A 23443-nucleotide genomic window follows, 5' to 3' on the forward strand; every position below is an offset into this window, starting at 1 on the left:
ATAACGGCCTGCAGTAATTTTGGGTCCAAATTGCAGCACTGTGTCATATAGGCTGTATTGTAACTGTGTGCCTGGGGCTGGCTTGGGGAATTGAGGGGGTGGGTAGGCTGAGTGTGCCGAGATTAGGGCTGCCTGCAGTGAACCTGGAAATCCTGCCGCCTCCTTTCAAAAGCTCCAAAGCAACAAGAGATGCTGCTGCCTTTCACACCGCTGACCCACCTGCCCACGCTCCTTTCCACCTGCTGGGTCTTGGGCAGGTAGGAAAGTGAAGTGGTTGTCTGCCCTTTCATTGGTTCTGTGTGTTTAAAGATCAAATGCAAAGCAAACAATTCCATTATGTTCACGAAGCAGCTTACATTAAGCATCAACAACAAAAAGCCCCAGGAATTAGCTGCAGCTCCTGCTATGTCTTCTACACTTAACAAATTCTCAGTTGGTAGAGCATGAGACTCTTTATCTCAAGGGTGTGGGCAGAAGATTCCTGCATTGCAGGGGGGTGGGACTAGATGACCCTTGTGGCCCCTTCCAATTCTATGGTTCTTGGAGGTTTAACTGTGGAAACTAGTGTGCACTATGCAACTTGTACTTTAATGTTTTAAAATATACGATCATTTCCTTGATTATTTTTTTAAAAGCATTCCCCTTACAAAGGGCTAGTTGCTTGAAATGATTTGGATCAAAACTGCTTCCAATGAGAACTGGTTAGCAATTTGAGCTTTTAGGGGGAAGAGCTAGGTGTCTATCTAGGTCGTCTGCTGGCAGCCTTCCGCAATATCCGAAGCATTTAGAATTTCAGCACTGCTGAGTTCTGAACAGATTTTACTTTTACCTTCGATAGCCTGGCCCGGCGGTATCAGCAGCTGGTGATGTTTGCAAGGCGGTGCTTGTGGGTAGCTGTGCTATGGATTAGGAAGGCTGCTTTTTGGATCCCGATATGCGGCGGGGGTGGCAGTGGGCTCCATGCGGCCGTCGTGCCTGATGTAGGGGGGGGGCGCTGTGCTGCTTCTCCAGCATCTGACGTTCGCTCGACCACCTGCTGAGTCATTGTAGTAATATGCGGGGGGGGGGGAGGGCTGGCAGCAGCGGTAAGGTAAGGCGTTAGGTTTTCATTTTAAGCTCCGACTCTGGTGTTAGCTGAGATTTTAACTGCATGCATGAAAACAAACAAACACGGTGCCCGCCGCCCTCCCTAATGTTCAGGCCACAACGGGAAGAGAGCCTCCTCCGTTTCACACGGCTGCACAAACACTCCCGAGGCAGAAGAAGCAGCAATCTCACAGCAGCTGCAGCAACCTCTGCACATCCTCAGAAGCATAAGAGCCAACTCCTAGGGGCCGCTGTGGTCCCTTCGCCGCCCCCGTTTATAAAATATTTGAGCGCCCCCTCCCCCCAAAAAGAAGTTGATGGGCTTTGCCATTCAAATAGTGTGCGTGTCATGTGATCGATTATGTGGGTCCGGGCTTACCTGTCTCCCCCCCCCCCCATATTTCATTCAAGTTGGCACCTCTGCTCAGAGGCGCTTGTTACCCCGCTTCCCATCATACGCAGGCCTAGCAGCACTCAGAATAGGTGCCGGGGCTGAGCCTTGGCCCCTGTGATGGTAGGGTGCCACTGCGGCTTGGGGAAGCGAGCCCTGAGCAGCCCGACGCTCCTCCCACCTCCGCTCCCGGCTGGGGAAAACCCTGCCGCGTCTTGGGGCTGGTTCCTTTAAGAGCCTCCCGCCAAGGACGTGCGCGATTCCGCCGCGCAGCATCCTTGAGCTTCCTGGTTAAGGCAGCCGGGTGCAGGAGAAGAAAGTTTACGGCCGGCAGGTCCCACCCTGGCCTGACCCAGGGAGTGCGCGGAAGGCTGGGCACGCCCGCCCCCTGGAGGCTGTCTGCAGCGGCGGCAGCGGCGCCGAGTGGCACGATCTTTCCCCGTCGGCTCCCCGCGCGCTGGGAGCGGAGGAAGGGCGCAGCAAGCCGCGCATGGCGCTGGTGACCGTCTGTCGCTCCCCGTCGGGGAGCGGCCACTCGACACCCACCGGCAGCAAGGTGAGCTCGCACGCCGCTTCTAGCCCAGCCTCAAGCCGCCCCAAGAGAACCCCACCCTGACCCCCGACGGGACCCACACAGCAGCGGCTCTTCTTTTAGGCACGGCTGCGATCCATCATCCCCTTTCTGGGGCCGGCGGGGGGTGTTGTTTCGACGGCTGCGCCATCGTGTGCCCCTTTCTCGCCACCTCTCTCTCCCATTGCAAGCTGTATGCTGAGCTGTGCAAGCGACTGCACCTTGCACCATTTTGGCCCCGAAGGATCTGGCCGTTTGTTCTCGCACCTCCCTGCAGGGGCGCTGTCGGAAGGACTGGCTTGCGCGGGGTGGGGGGCGGTATTGCGCAGAGAAAGGGGCCCAAGCGCCAAAGATCAGGCAAGAGATTTCCCCGTCCTCTTCTTCCCAGTAGAGGGAGCTCCCTGGGGTGAAGCAGTAGCGCCAGTGGGATAGGGAAAGAAAACGATGGTCTTCCACTCTTATGTGTAGGATTTCTTTACCTGCTGCAGCAGGGACTCGTGTTTCCCACCTTTGCCACTCAAGGTGGGCCAGTCTCGACCTGAAACACGAACTCCACTTAGCTGTTATGTCATACTTGCATTCAGTGTAAGTCACAGATGTCAAAAGGATGGGCTTTTTTCTTCTTCTTTTTAAAGCCATCATTTGTAGGGGAAGGCCTGTAGATCCTCATGATGGCTATGTTCTGCCTCCATCCTTCTGAATACCAGTTGCTGGAAACCTCAGCTGCTGTTGCTGTCGTGCCCCGTTTGCAGGCTTTCTGCAGGCATCTGGTTTGACCACTCTGAGAACAGGATGCTGGATTAAATGGGCCTTGGGCCTGATCCAGCAGACTCTTATGTTCTAGACTGCATCTGCTCTGCCTGCAGGTTCGATTCCCAGAGTTTCCAGGCAGGACTGGGAATGTCCCCTGCCTGACACCCTGAAGAGGCGCTGCCAGACCACGAAGAGATAATATTGAACTAGGTGGGCCAGTGGTCTAATTTGGTCTAAGGCAGCTTCCTATGTTAACACCTCTTATGGAGTAGTATTAAAATGTCCAAGCAGAAGCAACTACCTCTGTGCTGGTAGAACTAAGGTCACCAGATTTTTTTCCAATGAATCTGGGGACACGTTTCAACTTCAGTCAAATTCAGTGGATTTTGTCAGGGAACTGATTTGTAAATCTGGGGACGGTCCCCGGGAAACGGGGACATCTGGTAACCTTATTGTAAACAGTTCTGGGTTGCCTAATGGAGTGGGAGAGGCATACAAAGGCATGATCTTGAGTATGTGGCATCCACAGAAAGGTATGGTGGAGGCATTTTACCAGCATCTTCCTTGGGCTGGGGGCTTGCACAACTCATAGCCTTCCTGGATGGGTGGGTGGAATGAGGAGTTCATATAGAGTGGAATAATCTGGCTGCATGAAGCCAGAATGTTTGAGCTTCACAGTCCCTCCTCATTGCGACTGCTGTAGAGAGCAGGGGCCAGCTGTGAAGCGCCCATTCAGCTCCTCTGGCCTGAGCCTCTCTGCCCCACACAGGGTGCCTTGCTGTGGGATTCCTTCCCTCCCTGATCAACTCTCTCTCTCAATTCTCCATGTAAGGAAGCCTGTCACACGCATGCCACAGTGGTCAATTGCCTTTCCTTGCTTGGGTCCTCACAGATATGCTTTCCCCAGTCCTAACTCCTTCCCCCTTTCTTCCTCTAATCAGCTCTTGACAGCTCAGGATCCTGTGTAGGAGAACTGGGCATTAATAAGTGACTTGTCAGGGAGTTTCACAACTTGCCACTTCCTGCCGGTTCCTTGCAGATTGCAACGTCAGGGGCCCGTGGAAGGCAGCAAAAAATATCCCTTGCATAATAGCCTCAGAAAAGCAAGATTTCCCCACCCCGGAACACCAACCCCGGGATACCTCTGTGTCCCTTTGCACTGGGGTGCCTAGTGCTAGAGTTCTCACACCCCAAGCTTGGCAGTTTGCTGGGCTGATTGCATTTCAAGCGTAATTAGACATTGTGCAAGGAGCTGGCAATTAGGAAGTGGCAGGGACAAGGTTTGTGTTTTTTTCCATGCTTAAAAATGTCACAGGAAATTGCCAACAGACTAGGAATCACATAGATAAGGTTATGCAAGAGCCTGAATTCAAGGCCGCTCCAGGAAAATATTTGCAACCATTCCAAGGAGACGGGAGACTAGCAGTGTCCTAAAATGGAACCACACTGTGTATTTCCAAGCTGGATTCCCTCCCACCCACCCACCAGCCCTCAGCTGTGAAGCTGTGACATTGTGCAGGTCTGCACAGCTTGTGATCCACCAGGGCAAACACAGACCACCAGTCGCAGATTGTGAAACACACAAGGCTTGATAAATCTAGTTTATTTCTTATAGGGGATATGGACCTACAAAAAACATGGTGGAGAGCACCTCTCAGCCCATAGATGTGGTCCGCAGGGAACACTCAGCTTTGTGGGACATAAGATGTCCAGGCTTGGTGCAGAATGCTAAGAATTAGTGTAGTAGCTAACAGCTTGAGCTGCAAAGTCCTTGGTTTGACCCTTGCCTTAGCAGGGAACTCGTTTTGTAGCTTTGGAGAAGCCACTCTCTTTTGGCCTCAGACCCACCATCTATAGTGCAGGGATAATAATACTGACGACTAGATGATCTTCAGAGTCCCTTCCAACTCTACAATTCTATGATTGTTATTAATTGGTCACCTTTGTCTTCAGCAAGTGTTCTAGCTTCTTATATAGGCCAAGAACCAGCAGGTTTATAAAAGCATCCCTTTTATGGCAGAATCCCATATTCACTGTAGAGCCAGCCCTGATTTTCCACCTGAAGCGACAATCAATATGGTGACCTTCTGTTCAGTTCTGAAGTGTTTTTTTTAATGACATGAAGACAAGAAATTGGAGGTAGGAAAATGACACCCTTCTGGAATCTGTTGCCCATAGGTCCCAGATCCAGCCCTGACTTGTAGGCCCATAATGAAAGGCTAGCTACTTCAACATCTCTTTCAAATAAGGTTGAGAACCAAGCCAGCTTCTGTGAAGGGGGATGATCTCTGCATCCTGTGTCTAATTGTAGCATGCAACCTTAGTATTTGATTAGCTGCATGATGAGACATTTGGGGTTCTTTCTTTTACTCCCCCCCCCCATAAAAAGAGAACATCTCTAACCCTTTTGGTGCTGAGATAAATTGGGAACCTGTTTGTGAAATTGCAGATTTCTGAAAGCTGAGCAAGGGTTCCAAGACCTTAGGCTTCAGTGCTTAGACTTGGTCCTTCTCTCTTCTGAAATAATAAAAAATGATCCAAAACAAACACCAATGCACAAAGTCAGGCTGTCGGTTGGGGCCTGTAAAATATGGAAGTATGGAAGTCCTGTTGATGTTCGGGATCAGAGGTGGCATAACAGTTCTGTGCTTGTGGCACAGAAGGGACTGCTTGGAACAGGAACATTATGTCATGCTGGGTTATTCCATGGCAGAACCAACAGCGCAAATGCAATTTTGAGGTGGTTTGGTTCTTCTGGTATAAAGGAATTGTTCTGAAGTTGCTATGGAAGGTGCCAGCCACCTGCCCCAGCCATGGGTGTAGCCCGCCAGAACTTGGGCCTTCTCCACCCTTACCTTTTGCCCCACTCTTTCCAGGCACAAGTCTGCACTTTAAAGCTCTGTGTTCAAGTGTGTTTCTTTTTTGCCACAGAGCTTTCCCTCTGAAATCAGAGCAAATGTCAATTCTGGTTTTCTGCAGATTGACATGTGCTCCGACTGAATACTAAAGAGTGGGTTTTTGCAGGGAAAGCTCTGGAGCAAAAAATAAAAAGTTCCTTGGACACGTACCTTTGAAGCACTGACTGTCCCCGGAAAAGACCAGAGGAAAGGCAAGTGTGGAAAAGCCCTTAAACCTGTGCTCGCCAGCAGTGCGTTCTTTGTATGCCTTTTGTGTTGGCAAGCGTGAGCTTAAAACATTTCAGCTGTGCATGAGGTAGATGATTTTAATAATAAATGGTAGAATATTTTATGGTTTTACAGCCTGCATTTACAGTGTTTGTGCATTGCTGTATGTTATGGCTTTGTGGTCTAGACAAATAAACTTATTCATCACTTAAGAGAAAGGCAGCCTGCTATCACTCCCAAGTCCCACCAAGGTAAAAGCCTCAGTGATTTAATTGGGTCAAACTGTTTTATCCCCAGGCCCATGCACAGCTTGTCTGAGGCCTGGGGTGGGAGTCGCCAGTTGGCTAGGAGGCATGACAGCGCAAGTCTGGCAGACTTCCCCAGCCAGCTTAGCCCTCTGAGCAGTCAGTGCCATTTTTCTAGAAAAAGAGGTTCTGGAACTCTCCATGAACACCTCCCTCATTCTCTTAGAATGGCAATGGTGCCCACCTGAGAGGTGCTGGGACTGAGTTCCGGAGAGTTCCGGCTGAAAAAAGCCCTCTGAGGGCCCCCTGCTCTGTGTGGACCTGCTTACCTCTGGAAGACCTAGGTGGCAGGGCCACCTCTACCATTAGGCAGAATAAGATGGCTGTTTGGGGCAGCATTTGCTGAGGAGTGTAGAGCACTCAGCAGAGTAGAGTGTAGAGCTGAGTGTGCCATGTGATCTGCCTTGCAGCTCCCAAACCAGCCTGCTGCTCTCAGGTCCAAGGGAGGATGCTGTCCCATCTCCACTGTTCAGGTGATATTCAAGGGCCTGCCTGGTTGGCTTCTGCATATGGAATAAGGGGAGTGGCATCTTGCCCCTTTGGCTCAGGAAGCAAAATGCCTTGGGACAGCCCTTGGTGGAAATGACCGTCTCTAGGAGATTGGTGCCACATGTGTGGAAACTTAGAACATCGTTTAATCTGGAGCAGGAGATTTCTTCTTCTTTGCTCTGGATCAGAAGTGACTGATCTACCTGGAATTCCCTTGCAGGATGAAGAGCTTCCTCGGAAGAGACAGTTGCAGCGACGGTAAGGAGCTAGCCTTTGTAATCCTGTCCCTTCACACATACATACAAACAAAAAGGCCAGGGTCCTCCCAAACCAGCTTCTGGGCTTTTTCACACAATTTATTAAAAAAAATTTTTGGATTTAGTGTGTTACTCCCAGTAGCAGGAACCCAGCACTAGAGTTACCCCCCCCCCTTTAAGGCATTAGGGTGGGGTGGGGGGGAGTTGCACTTTGCAACTTATTTTTTAAAAGATGGTTCCATTGCTGAAGCTGCATTGTGAAGAAATGCAGAAGGAAGAGAGTATAAATATTCCAAAACAGTGCAGTGGGTTGTGGCGGTGCAGGAAGGTGGAGCATTGCTGCTTCTTCTAACTTTAAAAAAACAACTAGTGCTGCACCAAGAGCCCCTGTACTAGAAAAATATAGTGTAGGAGTTCAAACAGGAAAAAATAGTTGATTTATTTTTACCCTGTTTTTCATGAAGCATCCAAAGTGGCGTACTACAAAAGATATCATAACAAATTAAACCGTTAAAAAAGCTACAGGTTAAAAAGACAACAGTGACCCAGAGTAAATTTAAATCGTGATACCATACTCTGGAATCAAAAATTAGCACACATTTAGGAGCATATTCTGGTGCCTTTTTAAGCTGAAGGGAGAGAGGGTGCCTGCACAGAGAAGACTCTTCTTGGTTACTGCCAAACACACATAAAAAGTGTGCCATAGCTGATTGTAATGAGCAAGAAGGAGAAAGGGAGCCTTCAGGTAATCGGTCCCAAACTGTTAAGGCAGTATAGGTCAAAAGCAAAACCTTAAACCTGGGTCAGTAGCTAAGTGGCAGCTAATGGAGCTCCTGTAGGAGTGGTGTAATATGCATGTGGTGAGTTGTCTAATTGCTGCATTTTGCACCAGTTGCAGCTTGCAGGGCAAGCTAAGGGCAGCCCCACATAAAGCACATTGCAGTGATCCAAACTCAAGGTTATCAATGCCTGAGTCACAGCAACCAACTGATGTGGGTGTTTGGTGGTGAGGAAGAGGAGAGAGTTGTGTTCCTCATTAATATCCCATGACATTGGCAAAACCAAATTGTACACCGCAGTCCCAATTGCATTGGAGGGAAGAATTACATTTTCACAAGAGAAGTGCAATCTTGAGACAAGATTGTGTGCAGCAAAAGCATAACAACTGCATGTTTGTTGCTCTGAAAAGAGGGGGAAAACCTTGCAAAGAAGAGTGGGGAATAGGATAAATTATCTTGCAATGGAAAATGTGCACCAAACGAATACATGGGAGGATACTGTGCATTAAATATAAATGTACAGTATACTGGAAAGATCTCTAATTCTGGTGAACTGGAAGGATCTAATTCCCTCGTCCTCTGTAACAGAACTTGCCATCTTTTCAAACACCTTTGAACTCTACAGGTGGGGCAGGGGGGTGAGGTGAACAGAGAAATAATGGCTGGGGGAACAGCTACTGCCCACTTCCCCTACTTCTCCTCCACTCTAAATCGCTTCCCCTAGATAATCTCTGCTTTTTGAAAAATGATGGGAGCACTGTTAAACACAATAGTGTGTAGCATGTAGGGAGTATTATAGCCTTTTTGTCTAATTAGTCATGGGTTGGCAGTCATTTTTAGAGCACACATCTCTGTTTAAAAAGTGTGAGAAAAGCGGAGATTCGGCAAATAGTTTTTAAAAAATATTTTGAAAGGGCTAAGGCCACTCTTGGGGAGAATTCCTTATACTTTGTGTTGTTGTTTTTAAGTAGGTAATAAATCAATGTTGACATATTTTTTTTAAAAAAGGTTGCAATTTCTAAAATGCTTGCTTGTATTCCAGCTGAGTATAGCTAATATTGGTTATATGTTCCTTAGAGTCAACGTTTTTAAACATTTTATTTTAAAATCTGATGTGATTTTCCAATATTCTGCCACCTCTGTGTACATTTAATAGGCCTTAAGGCTTCTAGATAGCACAACCTACCTAGTTTGCCTTGGTGGCTAGGCCTGCCTCTCTTGGACTACTTAAGATTTTGTGACTGTTCTGTAATTGCAAATTGCTCCCAAGCGTTCATGGGGAAGGGCCGTAGTTCAGTGGTAGAGCACCTCCTTTTATACAGAAGGTCTCAGGTTCAGTCCCAGGCGTCTCCAGGTAGGACTGGGACAGATTGCCAGCCTGAAACTCTAGAGAGCTGCTGCTGAACAGTGTAGAAAACGCTCAGTTCAATGGATCATTGTCAGGGTAAGGCAGCTTCCTGCATTCCCCCTTGGAATGAGGAAGGATTTAATGGGGCAAGCTCTCCTTCTACCTATCTCCGTTTCTCTCCCTTTTCAGCCACAGCTTCGTCATGGTCAAAGGAGCTGCTTTGCTCCTGCAGGAAGAAGAAAAGCTGGAGTCTGTGCAGGAAGGCCCAGCCACCCCCCTGGACCACAAGCCTAAGAGTGAGAATGCCGCGGCTGAACAACAGGAGCAGCACTTACAGCAAATGGTGGGGTTGATGCGGCCAGAAGACAGCATCCGGCTGGTGAGACTGTGAGGGCAGGGAGATACGGCAGAGCGCGGATGACAAGAGACAGGAAAGCAATTGGCCTGACCACAAAATGTGCCTCTTCGGATAAAGAGTCTGGAGCAGGCGGTTATGGAGTTCAGTGTTTTTGACTGCCTTGTAAAAGAGTTTGCTTGGGGCTGGGCCTTTGCCCTTTTCCCTCCTCCTGTTCTGGAATCAGCACGGTCTCCATTTCCACCCACTCAACCCTGCCAAGGCCCAACACCCAGGGCAAATTCCCTTCCCTGCCTGGCTCAGCATTGCTTACTATTGGAACAAAAAAATATTCGAGCTTTCTGCTGCCAAGCCAGGCCAGTTTAAGGTTCATTCTGTTCATCAAATGATCTTATCTTGACCTTCTGTAGTAACACCCACAAATTACAATTAAAGCACATGGCTTCACCCAGGGACGCGGACTTATAAAAAATATTGGGGGGGCCCGGGAAAGCTCATGAATAATAATTAAGCTCATGAATATGCAAATAAAGTGGCGCCGCCTCCTCGTGAGCGAATAGGGGAGAGCGTGCTGCGCCTATTAATCAGCTCCAAGGACCTTCTGCTAGGGAGGTAGGGAGGGAGGGAGGGGAGCCCTGGATCGCCCTCTGTTTCTGTCTTGCAAGAAACAAGGAAACAGGAGGAAACATTGTATCCGCTGTTGCTACATTTTGTAGTGCGCTTCTTCCCCGCTTTCTGCTCTCGGTTTCTTGCGCTCTCCTGGCGGATCGCGCGCTCCAGACACGGGGCTGCTGCTTCCTGACTTCGGATTGGCTGCCTCTCACCTTGGACGATGCCCATTGGTCAGCGATGGTTCTTTGAGAAATCCTGATGTATCATTGAGGGGTTTCGGGACTCTATTGAAGGGTTTACAAGCCTTCAATAATCTCCGGCGCTCTGCTGGAGGGGCGCCGGAGATTATTGGGGGGGCGGAGCCCCCCCAAACAAATTTTTGAGGGGGCTCGGGCCCCCTCAAGCCCCATGGAGTCGGCGCCTATGGCTTCACCCACCCCAAAGAGCCCTGTGGGTTGGTGCTGTTTACTATAGGTCTGTGATTAGTAAACTATTTGTTTATTACTTATTAAACTTCTATACCACCCTCCATCCGAGGATCACAGAGTGATTTACAATATAAAAACACAAAAATACATAGCACAGTAACAAACAAATACAATAACATCCTCATCACCACAGAGTGTTTGTTTTATTTATTGCAGCTCCCATGGGAAGTTGTGACTATTAAGATGGTATAGCTGTGCTTTAAATGTATGTTAGTGGGATTCCTTTCCTTAATGGCATAAGTGCTTTCCTGCCCTCCTGTCCAGAGCCACCAGCTGTACCCAGTGTGCCTTGCTGCTGTCCTACAGGCCTGGTTGGGCAAGCCGTGCCACAAGAGACAACTGTTCTGAAATGAAAGAGGGCTATTTTCTGCAGACACAATATTTCAGAAAAGGGAGGTGTGTGCCCTCAGGCTCTGGCCTAGTTCTAAGAGGCAGTAAACCTGTGTCTAGACAGTATCGCTTCAGGCTGTGGGTGGGATTCACATGACTGAATCCTTCCATCGTGGGATTGCACCTGAAGCCTGAAAGGACACAAGTTTACTGCCTCAGTGAGAACGCCTTAGTGACCCAGATTGCTTCCCAGGCTAGTTCAGCTGGTCTGTGGAGTGGACACCCGACTATTAACTCCTTCCTCTTGACCTTGATCTTCACCTTTCTCCTCCTCTTAGCACGATTCTAGAATCTGTGTTGCCTCTTGCCTGGGAGTCCTGTGATAATCTGATTCCGCTTTGCCTTACTGCTGCAAAACTCTGTGCTGGAGAGGCCTGGCTTCTGAGAGCCTCATTGTCCACGCTTGTGGAGGCTCAGAGCAGGGTGGCGAGGGATTCCTCTCCTTGAGGAATGTGGTTTTCAGGCAGACATTCAGCCGGGAGCTGCAGCCACTTCCCCATTTATGGCCTGCGGGGCTTTTGCTCTCTTGGGCAGGCAGCCAGAGCTGGCGTCTCTGCCGAGTCTGATCCCGGCTTTGGCTTTGGGGACTCTGCTGGGAGATTTCCAAAGTAGCATGTGCTGGGTTTTCTTTCTTTTCTAGAGAGTGAGTCACAACAGCCTCCAAGTACCTGGGGCAGTTCCTGAAGGCAGCGGTTCTCATGCTGCTTTTTGGTAGCTGCTGATGTTCTCAGGAGCTTAGCAGACGTGGCTCATTCGGAAGTTCAGTAGCAGCAGACAAGCTGCCCTAAAAGATAGCTTGCTCCCCACTGCGGATCTTCCCTTGCAGTGTGGAAAATAGAGAATTAAATAAATAAACATGCATCTGTCCAGTATAATCTCAGATCAGGCAAGTCAATACTGAGGTCTCATATGCTTGTCTAGTGGTCCACAATAACACTCCCTGCCCCCTCTCTGTGTGTGTCTTCCTAGAACATGCCCCAAACCCCTTGGCAAAACTACTGAAGATCTATGGCATTTGCCAATGTGGAAAGTAAAAATGTGGAAAGAAAAATATGAAAAACACTCCCATAACACTTAGGTCCAGAGGCTCTTCCCTCTGATCCTACCACGCAATGCCAAACTGCATTCACTTAATCCAGGGGTGGGGGCCTTTTTCTGAAACTTCCCTTCTATTTCCTAATGATTTTGTGCTAAAAGCCTTGTATAATATGATTTTCAATGGATGATTTAATAGCTTTGAGAACCTCAGTGCCAGGGCTCTTGGGCTCAGAGATGAAAATGTGATGCACTTATTTCTGGATAAATGTAAATGGAGTTTCTCCTCAAAACCCTTTCCCCCCTCGTACTGAAAAGTGCACAAATGGCTACTGACAAGGAACAAGGGGCACTCTGTCTTAGTCCTACTTGGATTATCCCAAATTGCTGTCTTATGTTATTTCCACACAAGTAACAATATGATACTTAGCTATGACACTGGTCTCAGGAATCATGGAATTTTTTTCAGAAGTTGCTGGTGGTGCTAAACAAAGAACTATCCCTGGATCTGCCAAATGCACCACCAACAGTTATGGTGGAATCTTACTGTCATATGTGTGGAGGTGACACACACAGGGACAGTCTTGCCAAGGACTGTATGTTTGTTTCCCTCCTCCAGGCTGTGAGGCTGGAGTCGGCTCGAGCTCACCGGATCCGGTACTTGCTGGTTGTGTCAGCAGCAGAGGTGGAGAGCAAGAGTGAGATGGTGCTGCTGGGAGTTGACTTCCCTGAAGAAGGGTGAGAGGACAAGGGAAGGAGCACGAAGATGCAGAAGGGGTGGGGCCCAGGCACTTCTAAGCTAGAAAGCTTCCAGCTGTCTATACTGTCCTGCCTTGTATCTTCTGCATGATGTCTTTCATCAAGGCTTGGACCAAAATGAGATACCCAATAAGGTTCTATCCTTGACCCACTTGCCTGAGAATAAGCCCCATTTAATTATATAGGACTTTCGTTCTGAGTAGACATGACTAGGATTGTGCTGAAAGTCTCTTAGACTACAGGCTGATGCATACTACTTCCTTGAAAGTACCGTATTTTTTGCTCTATAAGACTCATTTTTTCCCTCCTAAAAAGTAAGGGGAAATGTGTGTGCGTCTTATGGAGCGAATGCAGGCTGCGCAGCTATCCCAGAGGCCAGAACAGCAAGAGGGATTGCTGCTTTCACTGCGCAGTGATCCCTCTTGCTGTTCTGGCTTCTGAGATTCAGAATATATTTTTTTCCTCCTCCAAAAACTAAGTGCGTCTTATGGCCTGGTGCGTCTTATAGAGCAAAAAATACGGTAAGTCCCATTGAATGCGGTGGATCCTACTTCTGAACAAACATGCATAGGGAACAGGCAACATTCTCTGCTTCAATAACCAAGGTTGTGTTCCAAATTACCATTAGCTGAAGGCAAGTACCGTTGAAATTAACGGGGCATGCTTCCAAGAAAATGCACTTGGAAGAACACAACCCCTTTTCTCTCTGCATGATGTTTGTTTAAAACCCTTATCGAAAGCATCTTTGCTTCAGAGTGCTTTCTTTCTGTCCTTCACTGTGTGTGTATCTAAACTCCTTAATGTATTTTACTCCCTGGTCGAACTGGTTTGGCAACCCTTCACCCAGTCTTTCCTCTCCACCCCATTCCCAATGTCTGTGCTCCAGAAGAACCTTTGTTTATGTATTCAGGAAGGGCACAGGCACTCGAGCATGCCGCAGGAAGACGTCCAAATCAAGGAGCTGAATGGAAGATAGCTGTGCAGCAAGCACCTCTGTCACAGCTCTGGAATGCTTGCTTGGCTTTGCTATCAGTGATTTTTACAATGCTGATCAAGCTATTGAAAAAGCAGGTTAAGAGGCGAGTGCAGATGGGGTGAATGGGGAACGTTTGTAGGACAAGCACAGGGACTATAACAGGGGTCAGCAAACTTTTTCAGCGGGGGGGACCAGTCCACTGTCTCTCACACCTTGTGGGGGACTGGACTATATTGGAGGGGGGGTGAACAAATTCCTATGCCCCACAAATAACCCAGAGATGCATTTTAAATAAAAGCACACATTCTACTCAGGTAAAAACACACTGATTCCTGGACCATCTGCGGGCCGGATTGAGAAGGCGGTTGGGCCAGATCCAGCCTCCGGGCCTTAGTTTGCCTACCCATGGACTATAATAACCCCTTCAGTAGCTACCTGATCTCTTCTCTCTTTACCTCCCAGCTCGGCTGCCTGCACACTGGGGATGGTGCTTCCGCTTTGGAGTGACACTCAGGTCTTCCTTGATGGCGATGGGTAAGAGACAGACCTAACCCCACCAGGCACCCACAATGCTCCATGTAATAGTAATCCTCATATAAGCTCAGTGCTTTGCAAACAAACTAGGATACTCAAACAGACTGAGATAGCGAGAGGCCATTTTTTTGGTGTGTGTTTATTTTTCTCCTCGCCCAGTTTCACCAACACTGCCTGCTCTCTCATCTGACTTGAAAATGGTCTCCACAGACTACAAACCACTTACGTCCTGAATAGCTACGGGAGAGTTTGTGTTTTTTTGCTGTCTCTCCCTCCAGTATTAAATGGAAACCAACCATTCTTTTTTGCATGGTCTCTCTTTCTTAAAAAGTCTCCTTGAGAAGCCTACCCCATGCTGTGTCTCATCTTATGGTTGTTGTTGTTGTTAATAATAGCCATGTAGCACCACTAATGTGCACAGCTTTATTTCAGTGAGTCATTCTTGTGTTTAGTTCCATGATGGAAGAGGACTAGGGTATGTGTGTTCATGCCAAACTTTTCACAGGAAAGGTATGTTTTGAAGGAAATCCAAGAAGGTCTACTTCACACAGGTTTCCTGGAGAACAGTTCTAGGCATAAGGGGCAAAAGGGGGTAAAAGGCAGAGTCATCTCAGTTAGCAGGAGAGCTTCAGGCTGTTGAAGGTGGTTGAGCTTGAGGTACAAAGGCCTTGAGTGGCCATATTTTGGGATAAAAGAGCAAAGAGATGGACTTCTGGGCCTTAATTAGCCGTGTTTAGGGAAGTTTTTAATGTTTGATGTTTTATTGTGTTTTTAATCTGATGGGAGCTGCCCAGATTGGCTGGGGAAACCCAGCCGGATGGGAGGGGCATAAATAAATGATGATGATGATGATTATGATGATAACAAAATTTAAAAAATCCTTCCAGTAGCACCAGTAGCACCTTAGAGACCAGTAGCACCTTCAGATACATTGAGTGTATCTGCAGAAGTGTGCATGCACATGAAAGCTCATACCAATTACAAACTTAGTTGGTATCTAAGGTGCTACTGGAAGGATTTCTTTTATTTTGTTTCCACTATGACAGATCAACATGGCTACCTACCTATAACTAGATGATGATGATGATGGAGGTCTAACTAGGGTTCAGGGCCAACCCAATGTATTTTGGGGGTTCAGGCAAAAAAAACCACATAAATCCAAATTGTACCTTCCAAAGAAAAAATAGATAAATAAAAAGCAGACACTTTGCCACCCTTCAGTGCATTTGCCATTTCAAAAAAATCAGAACTCCTCAAACAGGACACTGGTCAGTCACTAAACCACAACTGCAAGCAATCAGACTTTCAGGTTTCCTTATCCATAAGGGAAATCAATAGCTCCCTGAAAACTCCAGGCTAGTTTACACTGCATAGTCAGGAAAGTCACAGGAGCATTCCAACAGCTGAGGGGCAAACCCACAATGCAGGCCTCGTCATAATACCGCACATAAAATACAACTGTCTGTTTAACTTCCAGAGTTACACAGATACTGCTTTGCAACTTACTTTTCTGGCTCCCCGCCCCCTCCTGAGGAAAAGTAATCACAGACTAAACTCAGCGGGGCCTGACAACTGGCCTGGTCTCAGTAGAGTTGTTAGAATTTTCCATATTTAACTTGTCCCCTGCAGAAAACTTTATGGTTAGAATGAGAGAAGAATAATTTATTTGCTAAGGCTGAGAATTTTTAGAAGGATTAAGCAGTGCAGAAGAAGCATACCTAAAATATTGACTTCAGCTGGCGCCATCCTTTCTAGAATGCGTAGATTAAGGTTGTTGCCATTGCACAAGGCAAGAAGCAACACTATCCTGACTTTTAGATTTCAAGAGCAGAAAAGGATCAGATTCTCTTTTTTGCTTACAAATGGAACCTGGCACCATGGAAGATCTCAAACTAGTTTCACAACCGTGCCAAGTACTGCATTGTTATTTGCCTCTTTCTGTCTATCTGCATCTCAGGTGGAGCGCTCCCAAGTTACTTGTGACACTGCTCTCCCCTTCTCTTTCCCCAGGGGCTTCAGTGTGACGTCTGGTGGGCAGACCCGTATCTTTAAGCCCATTTCAGTCCAGACCATGTGGTAAGCAAGGCTGTCAGGTAGGGTGAAAAGCGCAAGGACATGTGTGGGAAAGGATGAATGTGGGGAACAAGGATATAGTTGCCACTATTGCTTTTGGTAGGCTGGGAGAGGGGCATTATGGAGGAAAAAGGGAAGAGAGATGTGCATTTCTCTGATGGCAGTGGTAGCCTTCAGAGGATTTTTTTAGCGCATCTCTGATGTCTGATTGTCATCTCTGCTCTCAGGTCAGCGCTGCAAGTGCTGCACAAGGCATGCAGCGAAGCCGTCTGCAACAACCATTTCCCAGGAGGCAGTGCGTTGAGCTGGACCGAGTGGTATCAGAAGGCTGTGAACTCGGAGCAGAGCTGCATTAATGAATGGCTAGCCATGTCCGACTTGGAATCTGTGCGGCCCACTTCTCCTGCAGCCTTCTCTGACCAGTCAGTGATGGCCCTTCCCCTCCTAGGGCTGGTTATAGGCTGTGAATAATGTAGTCAGCAGAGCTGCAGTGGTTCCAAGGTGGAACTCGATACCATGCAGTAGTCCAAAGCACAGACATTTCAGGTGGCCCTGCTAGCCAGTTTTAGGGACTACTGTGCAGAAAGTTCTTCTGCAGGTCATGAAAGGGAAGGGTCCTTGTTTTTGTTTTTTTGTAATAATGAGGGAGGGAGGGAGATGCTGATCAGAGACACAGAGCAGAAGCCCACCCCCAGTTCAGGTCACGTAGCATCACTTTTTGTGGTGCACTGGAGTGGAGTGGTTTGGGTACCAAACTAGTACTTGAGAGAGACCCAGGTTAACATTCTTACCCAGCCATTGAGTTCACATGGTGATATTGGGTCAGTCGGAGCCTAACCTACCTCACAGCAACTTGTGAGGATAAAATTGAGGTGTGGGGGGGGGGGAGTAATCCTTAAGGCCCTCAGAGGAAGCTCAGGATATACATGCAATAAATGAACGAGCACATTTACAAATGCGTAAAAGCTATCTAGGGAAATGCAAAGCTTTGGCATGGTGTCAAGATTTGTAACCCTACTGCCAATGGGGGAGGGATTCTCTAGGCGTGCCATGGTGTCTGGGGCAGAGTCTGGCGAGCCAAGAGCTTTGCCGACCCTCCGTCTCTGTGCCTCAGGCCGACAGCACAGGAGATGACAGAGCGGATGATCCGGGCCAAGCTGCGTGAGGTGATGGCCACCACTGACCTGGAGAACATCACCTCCAAGGAGGTGGGATGTTGGGCCAAGGGGGTGAGGGAGGAGGGGGCGGGGGAGAGAGAATGTGAGGGAATGGAGGCGTGTGTGAGGGTGTGTGTGTGAGAGAGAGAGAGGGTATGGGAGCAAGATATGTAAAACGGACTGGGAAGGGAATGTGGGAAAGCAGGGTTATGTATAGGGGTTGGAGTGATGGGTGAGGGACAGGGAATGGGCATGTCATTAAAAAGCAGCCAGGCTCAAAAGGGACCTCAGGCACTCACAAGCTCCCTCCCTCTCTTCCTGCAGATCCGTACAGAACTGGAGCGGAGAGCCGGTCGGAGCCTGAACGACTATAAGGAGTTTATTGACAATGAAATGCTTCTCATTATGGCTCAGATGGATCGGCCCTCCAGGATTTTTGACTATCTCTACTTGGTGAGGAAGTACAGGAAAGGGATCCATGATGCCAGCAGACTGGAGCTCCAAGCCCCTAAAAATGGCAGTCCCTCCTCTCAACTTAAGAGTCCTCAAAATTATTTCCTGGAATGGCAGGAAGATGGAAGTCTTGCCGTTATTTTGAGGCCTCCAGGCTTTGCCTTCCCTTCCGCCATAAGAGGAAGCAAAGCCCCCTGTAAAGCCTCTCCCTTTTACTACCTACAGGGCCTTCTTGAGAGATAGCATGGGGCAGCAGATTTATATTCTTTACTTCATACAAAGTTGAAAATCACAGCAAGCAGCTAAGGCTGCAATCCTAATGGATGGTTTGCACTGAAAAGGCTCCATCTTTGGTGGCCATCAGTCTAGCCTCAACAGGTGGTGAAACATACAGAACAGCCTTGGAAGCTGACCTAAGAAACTGGACAGGCACTATTAAATTAGTATACCGCCCTATACCTGTAGGTCTCAGGGCGGTTCACGGTTACTCCCTCACATAAAAATCACAACCAAGCACTTGATCAGGAAGATGACTCTCTGCTATCTTTCTACATGCTGGCAATTTTTCTGTTGGGTGCATATTCAAAACCTCAGTTCCTTCACCTGCCCAGTCTGCAATGGTATAAGCTAGGAGGGACTCTACCACATGATTTGGCCAAATGTGTTCGGTTTTGAGTATTTAATGAGCAATTGCAGGATGGCTGAATGTTTGTGAACTATTTGCACTCACCTGGGACTGAGCTCTGTGCATGGTGTTGTTCCTTTTTGTCCCAGGGCTCTGAATGGAATGCAGCCAACTTTGAGGAGCTTCAGAGGAACAGGTATGTCACCAAAAGATGCTGCTCGGAGAGCAAGACTAGTACCTTCGGGAACTTCATCTGATCTGGATTCCTTGGACACTGAGATGACCATTTGCCACACCTCTCCGTGTAAACTTGCCTTCTAGTCAGAAGGGATTTCTACTATGCATTCCAACCCGACTCTGAGATACTGAGCAACTGCAGTGGGGGATGTTTAGGAAATGGGACATGGTTTAGTTAGTTGAGGCCATGCTAAAAACATGGTGAAAAAAAGCTGCTCACATTCTCTGTTGATTACTCCTTGCCTTGCCTTACAGGGTCAGCCACATCCTTAATGTCACCCGTGAGATCGACAACTTCTTCCCAGAGCACTTTACGTACATGAATGTCCGGCTCTACGATGAGGAAACCTCACAGCTGCTGCCACACTGGAAGGAAACCTACAACTTCATTTCAGCTGCCTGGTGAGAAGTGGACACCAAAATGGTAGTTGCGATTTCAGCTACAGCACTCATGTATTGCAAGCTTGGCTTACCAACATGGTCCCCATCTAGTCAACGGGATTGCAGGCACAGAAATGGGCTTTTCAGTGGGAATCCAAGGGCTGAGGTGGAAGAGGAGGGCTCTTGTCACAAAAAGCCCCCACCTCCCTGAATGAAATGTCAGCTGTTGTTTGAGAGGACCTGTGATACCAGGTAGGACTGTCAGCCCATTCTCTCCTTTCACCCCAGAATATTTTGCAGGTGAGAATTTGGCACAGCCCATGATGATGATGATGATGATCCCATCAGACTGGGTTGCCCCAATGCACCCTCTGCTTCATTAAGAAGTAAAATGCCATCAGTTCCTAGCTTTTGATCTCTGTCAGATTTGACACAGCCAGTTACTCGTTTGGAAGAGCAAGCAGCTGAATCCAACCATCTCCTCCCATACTGGAGGATTCATAGCTCAGAGCTACAGTCACCACTGCTGGAAACAATATCTGGAAATTCCCATTGTTGCCTTAGCTCAGCATTCAGGAAACTGTGACCCCACTCTACATGATGTTGGACTGCAACTCCCATCAGCGTGGCTAATGGCCAGGAATGATGGGGGTTAAGACTTCAACACCATACGGAGGGGCAGAAGTTCCCCATCCTTGCCCTAGCTGTATCTCTGCTTCATTTATTTTTATTACTACATTTATATATCACCTTTCCTCCAAAGATCTCAGGGTAGCACATACTGTTTTCCTTTCCCCCAGTTTATCTTCACAAGGACCCTGTGAGGTAGGTTAGGCTAAGAGATGGTGACTGGCCACAGTGAGCTTGCTTCCTGGCCAAGTGGGGACTTAAACCCTGGTCTCCCAGGTCCTAGTCCACCACTCTAACCACTACACCACACTGGCTGTTGAACAACCATAATGTTTTCCAAGCAGCAAGGATAGTCAGTCACTTGGATTCATCATGATCACAGCACAGTGGCCTTAGCATAATATACCTAATCTGTGCCTTGGCAAGTGTTGAGTTAGGCCAAGAAGCTGGGGTATCCTACTCTTGGCTGAGGGTACAGCAACTGGATGCTGAATTTCCTGACTGTCCTGGGTGATGTTGTAGCCTTGCTTATAGCAAATATTCATTCCCCACAGGGCACAAGGCTCTCGGGTGTTGGTGCACTGCAAGATGGGCGTGAGCCGCTCTGGCTCCACAGTGATTGCATATGCCATGAAGGAGTATGGGTGGTCACTTGAGCAGGCCCTTTCTCATGTACGGGAACGACGCCCAATTGTCCACCCCAATCCAGGATTCATGAGACAGCTGGAGCTTTATCAGGGCATTCTGGACGCAAGGTAAACCCAAGGGGAGGGAGTGCAGGTCTGGTCACTGTGTATGTATGTGGGGAGGGCAAGGGAGACTGATGGGAGCTGCAGCTGACCAGCCTGATCAGACCACAGCAGAAGGCTTTGTTGTTATTGTCCAAGGACCAAACTACATGTTACATGCAACAGCATGATGATCCTCTTAGACTGGAAAATCTACTTTCAGTGGGGCTATTGGGATCAGAGAAGATCTCCCTTTCCTGGGATTCTAAGTACCTGTGTGCAAAGACAAACAGGAAATATTCTGTGTGGGAAAAAATGATGGGGGTGCCAAAGAGTGGCAATGAAAAGATCCGGCATCCATGCCAACTGCTCCATTTCCAACTTCCACTCCAAAGCACTTCTTCCAGTTAAAAAGGGCTGTTTCATACAGTGGTACCTTGGGTTAAGTACTTAATTCGTTCCGGAGGTCCGTACTTAACCTGAAACTGTTCTTAACCTGAAGCACCACTTTAGCTAATGGGGCCTCCCGCTGCTGCCGTGCCGCCGGAGCACGATTTCTGTTCTCATCCTGAAGCACAGTTCTTAACCTGAAGCACTATTTCTGGGTTAGTGGAGTCTGTACCCTGAAGCGTATGTAACCTGAGGTACCACCGTATTGCTATGCACACAATATTTAATCTTAAACAGGGAGGCACTGATAGCAAAGTTGTCCCACACTAATAGTGCAGCAAAAATTAAATAGACATTGTGATTATCTTTAATATGTGTAATTAATGCTTCTCACTGTAACTGACCGGATTCAAAGTCCTTTATTTGGCTCTTTATTTAGCATTCCTTGCTGAATAATCTCTTACATTGTTCACTTCATGTTACTACGCAGCCGACACAGCAGCCTATGGGAACAAAAGGCAGGAGATGCCCACTCAGAAGGTTCTCCAGATATAAGTGATGCCAGCAGTGATCCTTCAGGAAGCCCATACTATGAGACTTTAAGCTCAGAAGAAGAACCAGAGGAGACAGTGACAACCCCCCAGTATTGCTTTCGTCCTTTGCGGGAACCTCCTGAAGAACCTCACCATCCAGTGGACCTTCCTGATAGTCCCAGGCTCAGTCTTCAGGCCACAGAAGAACCTGGGGCATCGGATGACTCTGGAGCTGAGGAAGTGCGAAGACACCTGGCTACGATGAGAGTGCCAGAGAAGCCAGCCACGCTCAGACGGGAACGCATCAATCTCTATGCTGTCATGCGCAGCATCAGTGAAATGGACAGCCCAGAACGCCACATCTCTGTACCAGAGTGTGCTGCTGAGGAAGAGGTAAGAGGGTCATGTAAGGGCATGCTTCCAGAGAGAGGCAAGTGGAAAGAGTAAGGGAACTTACAATGGAGCCTCAAGGCATACAAGGGAAACAAAAATGGCAATGCATAAATCAGTGGATCTGAAACCTCAGCTAATGCGAAGATGAATGGTAGAGGCAGGATGAAGGAAAACCCTTTGTAATTGCTGGCCCTCATTCAATCTACCTCTTCTTCCTCCAACAGGTATTTCTTCATGATGAAAAGAAGAAGACTGTGACCTTTGAGCCATTTCCCCAAAATGAAGAGAATTCAGGGTCAGGAACAGACTCTACAGCAAAGGTGCCACTGCCAGAGGAAGAGGAGGCTCAGGGTCGCAGGGCCAGGCGACGCGGGCGGAGGGCTCACCGGGGACGTCGCCATGTCTGCAAGCAGCTTTCATACTACCCGGCACCAGGCAGGGTGCGCAAAGTTGTTCAGCGCATGGAGGGCCCTGTCCCATTTGGCCGCAGGCCCGCCTTACAACACCGGCTCTCTGTGGCTCAGCTGGCTGATGCTGCCCTGGTGGTGAGCCGGGCCAAGGAGTTTGAGGGACACACAGATCCCGAAGGACCAGACAAGCTCCGGTCCCCTTCTCCTCAGGAATCCAAACCTGAGGAAAGCACTGCCCTCTGTTCTTCCTTGCCCTGCTCCCGGTCCCGGCGGATGGTTCGCCAGGCCAGCGTAGACATGGATCCCAACTCAGGCTGAAACCCTTGCTGTGGCATTTCTCCCTTTCTTCTGTTCATAAGTGGAGTGATAAATGGAGCCCTGAAGGCCAAACAGGTTCACTTCCTATTGTTGGGGGCTTCTTTCCTCTGCCTGAAGCCCTATTGGCAGCTGGTGTGGGAAGTGGCAATTTAAAGCTGCCTGGGAGAAGGGCAGGAAAGAGGAGGAAGGGAGACCATCCCTTTAAGAGACTATAGTGCTTCACAGGCTCTCCATCTCTTTCCATAGCTATGGAACTGCACTGGGGGGCAACCAGCGCTCTTATGGGGCTCTGTCCAACTACTTATTTCAGACCTCTAAATGGCCTTGAAGACTGCACAGCTCCAAGATTTATACTGCAGGGCACTTCTGCTTCTTCCTTCAACTCACTTTTGATAACACTACCCTTTGTTAAAGCCGCGGGGGTCCCTGTGGCCTCCCAAGATGTCGCTGGGCTCTTAACTATCTCCAGCCGTGCCAGCATGGTGAATGGTCAGAGATGATGAGAGTAGTAGTCCAGCGCATGAGGAGGGCTCTGGGCTCCCCACATCCCAGCTTTATGAGGTGGGGCCAGGGAAGTAGTATCTCACTGTGATCCTAACCGGGGAAGAAACGGCCCCTGTTTACTTTTGCACACACATACAGAACCACTGTGCCATTGCCAGCTTCACTCTGCTTGGGAATAAAAAAGTTGGTTAACTTTCCACTTGCTGGAACTCTGGTCTTGTCCTTTTCTTTGAAATGTGTGTCCTAATGCTTGGGACCTAATCTGTGACCACAAACTCGCCTACCTGAGGGAGGGAAACGGGGGACAGTTTTTCCTCTGGCTAGGCTACTCAGTATCCACACAGCTGTGGGGCTCTGT

At 48.4% G+C, this 23443-nt stretch overlaps 1 protein-coding gene across 2 annotated transcripts; it reads left to right on the plus strand.

The window, feature by feature from the left end:
* The first annotated feature begins 1708 nt into the window (after positions 1 to 1708).
* Positions 1709 to 23284, plus strand: SSH3 (slingshot protein phosphatase 3). Of its 2 annotated transcripts, none has more exons than XM_083513073.1 (14): positions 1709 to 2033; positions 6941 to 6978; positions 9294 to 9483; positions 12604 to 12722; positions 14182 to 14253; positions 16264 to 16329; positions 16554 to 16748; positions 17441 to 17534; positions 17808 to 17936; positions 18711 to 18757; positions 19054 to 19200; positions 20364 to 20564; positions 21418 to 21853; positions 22078 to 23284. In XM_083513073.1, exons 1-14 carry the CDS (start codon positions 1968 to 1970, stop codon positions 22579 to 22581), a joined length of 2304 nt encoding a protein of 767 aa, XP_083369199.1. In that variant the 5' UTR covers positions 1709 to 1967; the 3' UTR covers positions 22582 to 23284. The 2 variants fall into 2 exon arrangements, with proteins under 2 accessions (XP_083369199.1, XP_083369200.1); XM_083513074.1 differs by having other exon boundaries at positions 1715 to 2033; positions 12604 to 13015; positions 13270 to 14253.
* Positions 23285 to 23443: the final 159 nt, after the last annotated feature.

Source organism: Podarcis liolepis, assembly GCF_965112155.1.
Source record: "Podarcis liolepis genome assembly, chromosome: 1".
Taxonomy (NCBI): Eukaryota; Metazoa; Chordata; class Lepidosauria; order Squamata; family Lacertidae; genus Podarcis; species Podarcis liolepis.

Coding starts and splice junctions, on each gene's coding strand:
- SSH3 (XM_083513073.1), top strand. CDS start 1,968: ATGGCGCTGGTGACCGTCTGTCGCTCCCCGTCGGGGAGCGGCCACTCG. Junction 9,484..12,603: donor CAGAAGACAGCATCCGGCTG/GTGAGACTGTGA, acceptor TCCCTCCTCCAG/GCTGTGAGGCTGGAGTCGGC. Junction 16,330..16,553: donor ATTTCAGTCCAGACCATGTG/GTAAGCAAGGCT, acceptor CTCTGCTCTCAG/GTCAGCGCTGCAAGTGCTGC.